General features: G+C 43.4%; 1 protein-coding gene across 1 annotated transcript in view; it reads right to left on the bottom strand.

The window, feature by feature from the left end:
* The window catches only part of DNAH8 (dynein axonemal heavy chain 8), a 612,643-nt gene that overhangs the window by 413,973 nt on the left and 184,962 nt on the right, over positions 1-13,708 (bottom strand). Inside the window, exons 22-24 of the mRNA XM_037895538.2 lie at positions 11,119-11,246; positions 8,554-8,564; positions 5,937-6,046 (exon numbers count right to left, since the gene is read on the bottom strand). Of these exons, the coding sequence (XP_037751466.1) occupies positions 5,937-6,046; positions 8,554-8,564; positions 11,119-11,246 (249 nt within the window). The remainder of the gene's footprint in view (positions 1-5,936; positions 6,047-8,553; positions 8,565-11,118; positions 11,247-13,708) is intronic.

Raw genomic sequence — 13,708 nt, 5'->3', positions numbered from 1 at the left:
AGAAGATGGAAAGCTGTCAGGGTGATATGAGGCCGAATACTTCAAGTTCACAGAGGAAAGGTTTCTTTACACTGCGGGGCAAAACCAGGCTCCTCCTCGCCTATTCATGTAATGCACGGCCCTGGTATTGTCTCTAGGCACTGCTTTGGTAAGTCTCCATAGGAGGGGCAGCCAAAGAGCTCTGAGTTCTAGCATACTCATGTGAAGGGAAGTCTTGGGCATCAGCCATTTCCACTGAACCTGAAGTTGGTGTAGGCATCCATGATTAGGGTCTTCGATGGAAGGGATGAGAAGAACAGAACATCTGTGCATACCTGATCCAATTGTGTCCACTAGTCCTTGTTGACCTCAAGACCTAGGGTAACAAAGAGGTTCTGAGAGCCTTTTGAATGGAGCCAGTGAACTACTGCAGGGATGTGCCCCATATCAGCCAGCTGTGCAGGTAAAATAATCTGGATTCCTTGCCTTCTTAGCTGGGCTTCAATCATGGTGATAACTTTGGTAAGCACCCTTGGAATGGTGGACAGGCTAAAGGGTAGGACTTTGTATTTGTACTCAGATATCTCTACCATAAACTCTAGAAATGTTCTGTGTGCCAGAATTATTGAGCTGTGAAAACAGGCATCTTGCAAGATGAGAGCCATGAACCAGTCCAAAGGATCCAAGGAGGGGATAACAGAGGCTAAGGCAACCATCCTGAATTTGAAACTATGAATAAAGAGATTAAGACATCAAAGGTCTAGGATGCATCTAAATCCCCCTTTCTTCTTTGGGGTTAAGAATCTGGAAGTAAAAGTCTTTCCAGCTGAATTCTTGAGGTACCACCTCTATTGCTCCCAGCTGTAGTAAGGAGTTGACTTCTTGTTGCAAAAGTGTCCCTGAAGAGAGATTGGGACAGGGAGGAAAGAAGGACATGGCCTCAGTCTGAAACTTGATGGGATACCGCTTGTTCACAAATCTTGAAGACCCACTGGCCAAAGGTAATCTCAACCTAAGATTACTTGAAATAAAACAAGCAGTTGCCAAACTGAGTAGAAGGAGACATATCCATAGATGCTCCAGCTGTGCTCTCGAGAATCACATCAGTACTGTTTCTGGGCACTTGCCCTTGTTGTGGGGCTGCCGAGGGGCAGAACAATGAGTGCCTTTAGTGGAATCATTGTCTCTTCCTCAGTGGCTCTGAAAGATGTTCTTGAAACTGTTGAGGTCTGTATCTGAATGAGAACTGAGGCCACTGTTGTTGCTATTGCTTGTGATTCTGAGCTGGAACATGGAAATCCAGTAAACAAAGGGTCATGCAGGAATTTTTCAGATAACATAATTCTTCATTAATTATATTGTTGAGAAGATCATTCCACTGAAATGCTAAGTCCTTTATAGTCACTTGGACTTCACAAGGGATGCCAGAAATCTGGAACCAGGATGACCGCCTCATTGTCACAGCCATAGCTGTGGTCCTTGCCACCATATCTGAGACATCAATCACTGTCCGGAGTGTTGTTCTGCTGTTGAGTTGACCCTCAGTCATAGTTGATCTTACTTGCTCTTGATATTCCTTAGGGAACATGTCCATTGGGGTGGGAGTCTGTCCCACAGTAGGAAGTCATATTTTGCAAGTGCTTGATAATTAATTATTCTAAGTTGAAGGCTCATGAGAAGTAGACTTTACAACCCAAAAGGTCCAGTTTCTTTGGAATTTTCTCTCTGGTCTGCTGTTTTTTGACTCTCATGTATGACCTGGACAACACAGGACCTCTGTGAGTGGAGTGTTGAAAAAAATATCCCTAAGTCTTAACCAGTACCTGGTATCTCCTGCCTGCACATTTGGAGGTCTCAGAGATAGATACAGAAATGTGTTATATGGTCTGAGCAACAGCCCTTCATTAATAGATAGGGTTAGTCTACCTGACTGAGCAAGTTGTAGAATGTCCAACGCCTTGTGCTATTTATTCTGGATTATCTCTAATGGGATGTCTGAAGTATCAGCTAACCTCATGAGGTCCTGAAAAACCTTCAGATTCTGACTCTTGGCCCATGATTCTGATCTCCAGTTTGTCACCTGCCTCTGACCCCTGGTATCCTGACCTGGCATGACTCCAGTTACCAATTTGTGGTTTTCCTCTCAAGTTTGTATCCTGACCTGGCTGATTCTTGATTCCTGTCCTATGACTGTGGACCCCAGCTCTAATCACTAGGTCTGGCTGCCTATGACTTGGCTGTGACACGGGGACAACAGAGCCAGCTGGGGAACCCTGGTCAACTTATATAATAAATGGAAATTCAGTTGGTAGACCAACTTCAGTCATCTTTGGAGAATGCGCAGTTGCAGCCTCTCAATGCAACAGTATATAAATAAATGAGACCATGTGGTCCAAGAGTCTCAAACATATGCAAATCATAGTGAAGGAGTGGGATTGGAGGGACAAACAGTGGTGGCAAATTACCTGAAACTGCCAGGAACAGCCTTTCTATTGGTGCTGATATCAAAACAGATGACCAATTTGGTCCTGAAACTGGAGGCGCTGGACAAAGCATCAGCACAGAAGTCAAAGTCAGAGACAGTACCAATCTGGTAAACCGTGGTACCGAAGTTGGTGCCGGGGAAGCATTTTTATTGTCTCTCTGTGTGGAAACTAGTACTGGTACCATTGGTGGACTGCGTGTAGAGGTTGCAGAACTGGATGGAACCAGAATGGCTGAAGGCAGATCTTAAGTTATACTCTTGTGCCATTGGAAAACTTGGGATAGGCCAAGCAGGCTAGTTGCCACTTGAAAGTGCTGTGGGGGTGGTGGCACCAAAAGGACCAGTGCTGGAGTCATGTCTATTGGTACTGGACTCAACTGCCATCCCTGTAACAGTGTCGGAGTCGATGGTATAGTACTGGTATGGTTCCATCTTGGAACCAAGGAGACATGGGATGAAGGCCGGGCTCTACCCTATGCACCAGAGGAATTTTAGCAGTGTTCAATAATCTCTCTTTCAGGTAGAATGAAAGTCTCTTGGATTTGGCATCACTCCTGTCTAGTTTATGGGAGCTCTTTCATGGAGGACCTGTAGAGGAGGATTGATCCCTTCTCTTCTCTGGAGAGGAGTCTGAGTCAGAGGCCTGTCTGAGACTTGTTACCATTCAGAAGCCAGTTGTGAGGCTGAATGACCTGCCATAGGCCTCAGTGCCAAAGAAGATCATACTACCTGCTCCTTGAGGTGCTGTTTGAGGCATACGTTTCTAGAGCTTTGTGTTCTTCATTTAAAGGAGCAACAAATACCGCACTTCTCTCTGATATGCCCCTCACCAAGGCATAAGAGACAGAGCATGTCTGGATCACTGTTTGGCATAGCTACCCCACACAATGGGCAATGTTTGAAGCCAGTGATGGAATGCCACCAGGCACTATCTTCTTCTAAAAAACAAAAGTTACCAAACTATCACTAACTACATGCACTACTATAAACTATTACTAAACTAGAAAAACTAACAATACTAGCTGTCAAGGTTCCTTCCCCACTTTGAACTCTAGGGTACAAATATGGGGACCTGCATGAAAACCTCCTAAGCATACTTTTACCAGCTTAGGTTAAAACTTCCCCAAGGTACAAATTATTTTACCCTTTGCCCTTGGTTTTCCACTGCCACCACCAAACGTTTCTCTGGGTTCCTGAGAAAGCGTTGTTTGGAAACGTCTTTCCCAAAAAAATATCCTCCCAACCCTTGCACCCTACTTCTTGGGGAAGGTTTGGTAAAAATCCTCACCAATTTGCAAGCCCTTGGATCTTAGAACAATGAAAAAAAGCATTCAGTTCTTGAAAAGAAACATTTTAATAGAAGAAACAGTAAAAAGAAAAGGATCACCTCTGTAAGATCAGGATGGTAAATACCTTACAGGGTAATTAGATTCAAAACATAGAGAATCCCTCTAGGCAAAACCTTAGGTTACAAAAAGACACACAGACAGGAATATTCATTCTATTCAGCACAACTTATTTTCTCAGCCATTTAAAGAAATCATAATCTAACGCATATCAAGCTAGATTACTTACTAAATTCTAAGACTCCATTCCTGTTCTGTCCCTGGCAAAAGCCTCACCCAGACAGACACAGACCCTTTGATGTTCTCCCTCTTCCCAGCTTTTGAAAGTACCTTGTCTCCTCATTGGTCATTTTGGTCAGGTGCCAGTGAGGTTATCCAAGCTTCTTAACCCTTTACAGGTGAAAGGGTTTTTTCCTCTGGCCAGGAGGGATTTAAAGGTGGTTAGCCTTCCCTTTATATTTATGACAGTAGCAGATTTAGAAAGAGAATTTCTCACTGCATAGTAACCATGAGGTAAACCGCATGGGGAGTTCTGACTCAGGCCACTTGAAGTGAGAAAGAACTGAGAGGGGTCAAAGCAGTGCTGTGCTTAAATAGCCTTGGAAAGGACCACCAGGAAGTGCACAGTGCATGCACCACACTGACGCATATTACTATAGAAAACTCTCCAGCTCTGGGGCATGCACTTATTTGTGTGGAATACGTGTGAACCGTCAAAGAAGAATAGCCCATATGTACCACAAAAGTGGGAGATGCTGGGCTACAGAAAGCATTAATATTAGGAATTCCCTTGGTCTCCTGAAAACCTTCCAAAATAGCCTCTCCCTTCCAGAACTGCTGCTAGGCCAGAGCTAGGAGGAGAGAAATCGTCCTCCCCCGCCACACCCCCACAGAAAGAACCCACCCACCCTGCTTGGAAGAGGGCACACAGATAAATCCGGAGAAAACTCAGTTTGCCTTGATAAGAACAGGCTCTAAATGGGGTATGTCTAACCAGCACACTAAGCCTGGGCTCTGACTCAGTTTTGAGCCTAAGCCCCCCTTCCATTCACACACAAATCATTCTGACTCTGGTCAGCAAGCACTCACAACCCAGGTACTAGGACTCTGCAGGGCAGCGGGGAGTCAGAAACTCAGTCTTGCTGTGATTCAAGTCCAAGCACTGTCACTTTGCAGTCTGGACACAGGTCAAGCAGCAGACCTGAGTCAGAAGGTCTCCATAGCACAGTATGGACACATTAGCACAGCTCTTAGACCTGTGTCCAGCACCTGAAAACACAGTTTACAAAGTAGTCTGGATGCTCATATGCAGGCTTGGAAACACCAAATCCACATGTCAAAGACCTGGGCTTAATGCGCAGTGTAGACATACCCAATATGATTGCAGTAAGTAGGATGCCATCAAGAGGAGCCAGCATTCATTTTGGGGATAAAAATCACAAGAATCTTGTGTCGATCTCTGAAGAAAGGAACAAAGGCAGGAAAGTCTAACAGTACTGGACTAAAGAAGTTCACAGAAAAATATCATTCAATCCACAGGACCCATGAGCGCCATGCACCTGTACACAACCCAGTCACCATTCACCACAACACATTACCACTCACCTGCACCCAGCAGCTGTAACTCCTGGAACTATCATTAGCATTTAAGTTAGCACTTAAGCTTCAACTCCCTTCACAGTGGGAGATGAAAAAGAAGGTGGGTGCCTTCCTGCACTGTCTGCCAGAAAAATATAGGGGTGGACTTTCTGAAATGAAGGAGGCAGTGGGGAAATGAAGAGGAGGATGGGTAGTTGGTTGTACTGTGAGGAAGAGGAGAATGTGTGTTTGCCTGCACTAGAGGAAGCCTGTCTGTTATGGCCTCTTATTATAGCACAACATCTTGCGCTGTTGCCCAATCAGTACATCTCTGGCTCCCTTACTTACTGAAAAACTGATTAATGAAAGCCATGCTGCAGCATATAATACATTCTTTGAAAGATAAGACATTTTTAACCTTATGAACTACACTCAGAAGTTGTGTGGTGGCTTCAGTTACTCAGTTACTAAAAATTAGGCATTTTCTGTTCAGTTCTAAAAACTTTTGTTATGAAATTCATACATTTTCTCTTTTTATAATGAAGTACCTTTCTAAACTCATCTTCTTTCTCATTGTCCTCAGCATCCTCACTAAGAATACCTGAAGAACCATCAGTATCTCCCTCCTCTCCATCACCTCCAAATGCCACATGTTTCCCTTTTACTGTAAATAAAAAACAATTAGAAGACAACTAAAATAGACTAGAGTTACAACAAATATTAAATTATTTAACTGTATTTCTTGTAACTTGAAGATTATATTCTGCTTTAGAGCATTCTGGAGTCAATGGAAATCATTCCATTCACTTTAATGGGAGTTGGAACAGGTGTTTGATTTTCTCTTCACACCTATGGCACATGGTGCTTTGTTAGCTTAAGGGTAACGTATACATATATATACACACACATGCATACACACTGAAGTGAGGTGATGTCCATTTGCTAAATTACAGAGCAATTTCAAAAATTTCTGATTGCCTCACTGCCCTTGGCCTTCTAAACTTCTTCCTTAGGGCTTATTTTAATATTCCAAATCCCATCAAACAGCTACCATTTTTAAAAGATTAACCTGCCACCAAAATATTTCCTCCTTCTTCCCTAAAATGTGCCCCTTGTTGAAATGAAATACAGAAGGACATCGATTTTAAGGCCAGAAGGGACCACTATGATCATCTACTCTGACCTCCTGCATAACAAAGACTAAAGGCACCTTTTATTTTTGCAATACATGCAGGCATAGTCAACTACAGAAACCATGACCTTCACCCCAAACCGTACTTCTACCTGTCCATCAACAAGCCCACCTATAGGCTTCCCCCTGAACTGATCCAAATCCTTCTGCTGGAAACAGGGGAAGACCAGGCTCCTTGTCATGTGATTCTTAATACCCACTTAACAACTTGAGAAGGGACTATGGATATTATTCTCTTAAAGGTGGAGGGGAAAAAAAAGTTTTCAGGGAATTGAATCCCCAGTGATTTCTGACTGGAGATGGCCTTGACACTCCTCCCTAACTTGAGGAGAACTGTTATGTCCTTGTGGCAGTATCAGGGGAGGAGTATCAGCTGGTGTTGGAAGACACAAAGATCTCCACAAATCTCCAGATTCTGAGCTAAGCTAAGCAAGGGTCCCAGCGATGCAAGGGTCCATAGGCTGAGAACAATTGTGACAGAGCTCCCCTACTGGAGCTCCTGAGTTCATCTCCTCACAGATAGACCACCTTATCATCTTTTGCTTCCAAGCAAGGTGATGAAAATGGAAGAAAGGTACTCCACCTTGTTCAAGTAAAGAACCTTTTTTAAACAATTGCCCCAAGAAAAGGCAAAAGGCAAAGAGAGTGATGCTGCATACTACTTCTAGAGTTTGGCTTTAAAAGCTGGGAAATGGAAAGGAAAGGAAGGAGACCTCATTTACTGGTCTGGAGGTGGATAATGGTGTGGCCAAGTCCCAGAGCCTTCATAGAGAAGTTTGATCTACTTCCAGGATACGCTGCAACAGAGATATAACATGGATATGTCTCAAACTGGGAAAGAAGTTAGAATGCAGAAAGCCCAAATATGTGTCCTAATACGAAGAAGGAAGGCAGACCAGCCCATCTTAGACCTCAGAACATTTAATTCCTTCATCATGAAGTTCAGATTCCACACGGTGACCCTTGCATCCATAATTCTTTCACTATCCACCCTAGATTGGTTCAGCACTCTTGACCTCAAATATGCATATATTCATACATTGATCATACCTCCACATCGCAAATACCTCTGTTTCCTGGTAGGGGAAGATCGCTAACAGTACAGGATCCTCCTCTATGACCTTTCTACTGCTCGTCAGGTATCAAGATGCCTCAGTCATGGCAGAGCATTTAAGATTGCAAGATTCACATATAGCTCTGTGTGGATGACTCGCTAATAGCTTCATTTCATAGAATCATAGGACTGGAAAAGACCTCAAGAGGTTGTCTAGTCCAGTCCCCTGCACTCATGGCAGGACTAAGTATTATCTAGACCAGTAGTTCTCAAAGCCGGTCCGCCGCTTGTTCAGGGAAAGCTCCTGGCGGGCCAGACCGGTTTGTTTACCTGCCACGTCCGCAGATTCGGCCGATCGCCGCTCCCACTGGCCACGGTTCGCTGCTCCAGGCCAATGGGGGCTACGGGAAGGGCAACCAGCACATCCCTTGCCCCGCACCGCTTCCCACAGCCCCCATTGGCCTGGAGCAGCGAACTGCAGCCAGTGGGAGCCGCGATTGGCCGAACCTGCAGACGCGGCAGGTGAACAAACCAGTCCAGCTGCCAGGGGCCTTCCCTGAACAAGCAGTGGACCAGCTTTGAGAACCACTGATCTAGACCATCCCTGACAGGTATTTGTCTAACCTGCTCTTAAAAATCTCCAATGATGGAGATTCCACAACTTCCCTAGGCAATTTATTCCAGCGCTTAACCACCCTCACAGTTAGGAAGTTTTTCCTAATGTCCAACCTAAACCTCCCTTGCTGCAATTTAAGACCAATGCTTCTTGTCCTATCCTCAGCGGTTAAGAACAACAATTTTTCTCCCTCCTCCTTGTAACAACCTTTTATATACTTGAAAACTGTAATCTGTCCCCTCTCAGTCCTCTCTTTTCCAGACTAAACAAACCCAGTTTTTTCAATCTTCTCTCAGAGGTCACGTTTTCTAGACCTTTAATCATTTTTGTTGCTCTTCTCTGGACTTTCTCCAATTTGTCCACATCTTTCCTGAAATGTGGTGCCCAGAACTGGACACAATACTCCAGTTGAGGCCTAACCAGTGCAGAGTAGAGCGGAAGAATTCCTTCTCGGGTCTTGCTTACAACACTCCTGCTAATACATCCCAGAATGAGGTTTGCTTTTTTTGCAACAGTTGACTCATATTTAGCTTATGATCCACTATGACCCCCCAGATCCCTTTCTGCAGTACTCCTTCCTAGGCAGTCATTTCCCATTTTGTATGTATGCAACTGATTGTTTCTTCCTAAATTGAAAGAATCCCTGACCATCAACATGGACTGTGCTTTAATTCTTTTTGAGAAACCAGATCTCAGAATAGGTTGGAAGAAGTCACATCTCTTCCTACACAGCAGATCCATTTCATTGAAGCAATTTTAGATTCCCAAATTGGAAGAGCCTTCCCTCCAGAAGAAAATTTCCTAAAGATTCAGTCTGCCAATGAACCTCCAAGAGACTCAAACCAGATAGATATGTTCCTCTTCAGACTGATGGGCCTCAGGGCTTCAGCAACATTTGTAACTCTATACACTCACTTCAGAATGAGATTATTACAGCATTGGCTAGCAAGAAATTAGCAGCCAAGTCATTTGCATAAAGTTGTCTCTTCCAAAAGAAATGCTATTTTCATTTAAATGGTGGATACAGAGAAGCAACATTCTGAGGAGGGTGTCATTCAATCCTCCACTCCATCAGCTACTATCACTTCATATGCATTCAACTTAGGATGGGGTGGTCAGTTCAGCGAACACAGTCATTGGAACCACTTTGAGAAATATCTACATATCAGCATGGTGGGGCAAAGGGCAGTCTAACAAAGTCTCAAATCTTTTCTACCTCACCTACAAGACTTAGTAATTGAAGTAGTAAGTGACAACGCGGTAGCTATGTTCTGTATAAACAAACAGGGAGGAGCTCATTCTTTACAGTTCTGCAAGGAGGCTATTATATAATAGGACTGGTGCATTCATCACAGCATTTATGCATAGCATTCCATCTAGAACAGAGGTGGGCAAACTATGGCCCCCGGGCCACATCCGGCCCGTGGGACCCTCCTGCCCGGCCCCTGAGCTCCTGGCCCAGCAGGCTAGCCCCCAGCCCCTCCCCTGTTGTTCCCCCTCCCCCGCAGCCCCAGCTCACTGCGCCGCCAGCACAATGCTCTGGGTGGTGGGGCTGTGAGCTCTTGCCAGGCAGTGAAGCTGCAGAGCGGTCGCATGGCTGGCTCCAGCCAGGCGGCACAGCTGCCTGTCCTGGTGCTCTGGGCAGCACGGCTGTAGCACCACCAGCCACCCGTGCTCCAGGCAGCATGGTAAGGGGGCAGGGAGCAGGGGGTGTTGGATAGAGGGCAGGGCAGTTCGGAGGGGTGGTCAGGGGCAGGGGGGTGGATAGTGGTTGGGGCAGTCAGAGGGCGGGGAACAGGGGGTTGAATGGAGGCAGGGGTCCCAGCGGGGCAGTCGGGGGGGGGGGGGGGGTTGGATGGGATGGCGGGGGGCAGTCAGGGGCAGGGGTTCCGGGGACAGTCAGGGGACAGGAAGCAAGGGGGGTGGATGGGTCCCAGGGGGGCCATCAGGGGACAGGGGACAGGGAACGGGGAGGGGGGTTGGATGGGGTAGGAGTCCGGGGGGGGCAGTCAGGGGGCAAGAAGCAGGGAGGGGTCAGATAGGGGGCAGGGGCCAGGCAATGCCTGGCTATTTCGGGAGGCACAGCCTTCCCTAAGCGGCCCTCCATACAATTTCAGAAACCCAATGTGGCCCTCAGGCCAAAAAGTTTGCCCGCCCCTGATCTAGAAGGAAAAGACAATATTTGGCAGATCATCTCAACAAGGATGGGGAAGAAATACAAGAATGGTCCCTGAAAAAAGACAAAAAAAAATTGCTGTCTGAGGCACCCAGAAATAGATCTTTTCACAAAAAAATAATGCAAAATGCCCAAGGTTCTGCTCTGTGATTCAGTGCTACTTCCCATTAATGATGAATGAGGAAAGAAGCTGTGCAGACAGAAAATTATCAAGTAAAAAATATCTTATTCTGTTAGCAGCTTCTCTCTTCATTCAACCCACCCTGGTAGTTCAGTAAATAATCAGAATACAAATTGAATTTTTTCTCAAAAGGAAGATTTAGACATATAATTGTTTTAACATTAATTAATATATCAAGTTGTTGTCTTAATGATAATATTGATTGCTGGAGTATTTCCAGTTTTGAAAGGACTTGTATGGCAGTCTGAACTGAAAGGTGGGGCTTAGTCCTGGAGTCCGAGCAAAAATGTTGGACTGCATCTGAATTCAATAGGTGGGGGACATTAACTCATTAGTGAGGAATGCGAAGAGAAGCCATGCAACAGAAGAAGGGGTTGAAGGCAGAGGTCTAAAATAACCCTCTCTTCTGGAAAGAAATTCTACTGTCAGATACTCTCTCTTTTCTCAAAAACTTAGAGTAGAAATTGCTTAACATAAGTACACATACTAATAAGTACCTGGCAATGAATACTTTTTTAAAGTTTTCTTAGAATCTTTAATTTCATAAATCGTCTCAAATATAGATATCAGCTCCTGGACAGCATCTTCTATGTGCATACTTTTGTGGTTCAATATTTCAGCCCATTCTTTGGTGTAAGTCTGTTAAAATATATACAGTCAGTTACCTTAATACAGATTGTTACTTGGACATATGTTTAGTACACTGAATATGAATTTAATAAGGGTAAAGGAACACACAAAATTAATGATCTTGCTCTCAGATCATCTTTTCTAAAAGGTGCTATTGCAATAGGAAAATATTTTAAAAGTGTATTTACTGCTAATGAATGTTAGCCAACTGAAAGCCTCAGAGATTGGAGAGTTTTTTCTTTTTTTACAAAACAAGAAAGTATGAATAGCAGTGCAAGCTGCTCTTCATTGACTGTCATGTGCCTTAACCCTGACCTGCAGGGATCCTCCCTAGGGTTTGAGGGCGAAATCAAGGGATTGGATGGAGAAATGTAATCCTCATATTTACTAGAGCATGTTCTGTTTGAAATATGAAATACTTTATTAAATTTGGATAACAAAACAACTTAATTCCATCATAAAATACTAACTATATGCTAGAACTAAAAGTTACTTGTAATATATGCACCTTTTAATGTAAGGATTTCTACTAAATATAGGTTGGGACTTTTAAAAGAACTTAATTTGGGCTCCTGATTCCTTTAAGCTCCTTGGAAAAAAAATCACACCTTAAACAGTATTTCATGTGCTGTTATTAATCTCAAAATAAATAAATAAATACATTACTGATCCCTGAACTGAATGTATCACACAATCCTTTACATTAATGTTAATGCACACAGACATTTTTTCTGTGTAGGTACTTGCAGGCAGTGACAAAGTCACCTCTTGACCTTCTTTTTATAAACTAAATAAATTGTGCTCCTTAAACATCTAATTGGAATGCAGTGCTCCCCGAAGCATTAGGCATACTTGCCTAAAGATATATAAACAAGGCCTCTTATGCATTCTCCAGAGTTTCACTTTTCAGTTTTTTTAATCTCTAGCTTTTGTGGTTGCAGACAAAACCTTAAAAACAAGACCTTGAGTGTAAAGGAAGCAACAATGTGTGCCTGCATTTACAGAGAGCCTGGAATAATAGTTCTGAGGCATGAAATGCCCTATTGCTTTTAATGAATGCTAACTTAGGTGCCAGTGATGACATTTTAAATATCAACATTGTTTATATTTCACTGCTCAAAGCATGTAAGAAAAGAGAGGATGCATCATATTACAAAGACTTAAAATATGGCTATGTCATTAAAGCCACGTCAGGGCTGAAAGGGGTTGTGATTGGTTTAATTTTCTCAGCTTTCTAAAGTTTAGAGAACACTGATGTAAAGATTTTTTTTCCAGCTCTCAAATCTTTCCTGTGGCTCATCTCTGAACCCTCTCAGGTGTAATCAGTTTCCACAGTAGCAAGCAAAAAGGTGGTTCATCTAATATATATGGACAACTCATCTTGAAGAACCACAGTAACTGTAAGGTAAGTAACAGTTTCTTCTTTGAGTGCTTGCCCAATATATATATTTCATTGATGGTGAGTCACAAGTAGCAACCTAATCCTCCTAAAGATGTAAGACGGCCAGCCCAAAACAAGTTTCAGATTGCAATATTTCTACTACGGCTGTGTAAATATATGTATTGAATGCAAAGTAGTCATCCTACATATTTCTGCTAAGGGCATACTTCTCAAAGAAGTTGTATTAATGTATGTGGATTATAGGGACTCAGAATTAAAGGTATTAACATGACTCTCTTACTCTCCAATATTAAACAGTGCTAAACAAGGTTAGGGGTTTGATATACCGAGACCTCAACCTGCTTAGTACCATGGCAAACATATTTAAAAATATAGGGGAAAAAAGGAAAAAGTTAAAGCATTTGAAATGTAAAGTATTAAGTAAGGCTTTCATTTTAACAGTATCTCTTTATGCCCATTCCCTTCAGCTATAAAGAGTCAGCTAGAAGGAAAAAAAATCTCTTATTTAACAGTCTCTTAGATTATATTAATGATGGTCATAGATGTCCTTTGGGAAGGAAAGAGAAGTTAGCTGAGATGGGCTGGAGCTGTTGTCATTGCTGTTGTTGTTGAAGTCTGATCCTGTTTTCTAGAAGACAAAACAAGACAAATACACACTAGAGGGAAGAGAAAAGAACAGCAAAGATAGAAAATGCAGCTACTATTTCTGGTGTTGACTCTTACTTGTAACCTTACTCCTGGAGAAACAGGCATGGCACATGATCTTATTAGCCACTCAAACATGGCAAACTTGTTCCAGTATTGAGGTGTTTAGGTCATTGCTTTTAGCTGTGTTTCTCTAGTCAGAAGCTTACAGGAGTGTTGCAAAATATAAGGTCCTGGCTGGCTAAGACAGACTCTTATTAGACAGAAGGCAAAAGGAGAAGGATAGGAAAGAGAAGATATAAGGTGTGGGGAAAGGACACACTGGGAGCAGACGGTGAGTTACAAAGTCTCACATGCCAAGTGTTGTTCAGAATTTAGTCAACATTAGTGGAGATGGCAATGTCATCTGGTTCCCCCTCTCTCT

The sequence above is a fragment of the Chelonia mydas genome, chromosome 3 (genome assembly GCF_015237465.2).
Source record: "Chelonia mydas isolate rCheMyd1 chromosome 3, rCheMyd1.pri.v2, whole genome shotgun sequence".
NCBI classification, from domain to species: domain Eukaryota; kingdom Metazoa; phylum Chordata; order Testudines; family Cheloniidae; genus Chelonia; species Chelonia mydas.
This window is presented reverse-complemented; position numbering and strand designations above follow the sequence as displayed.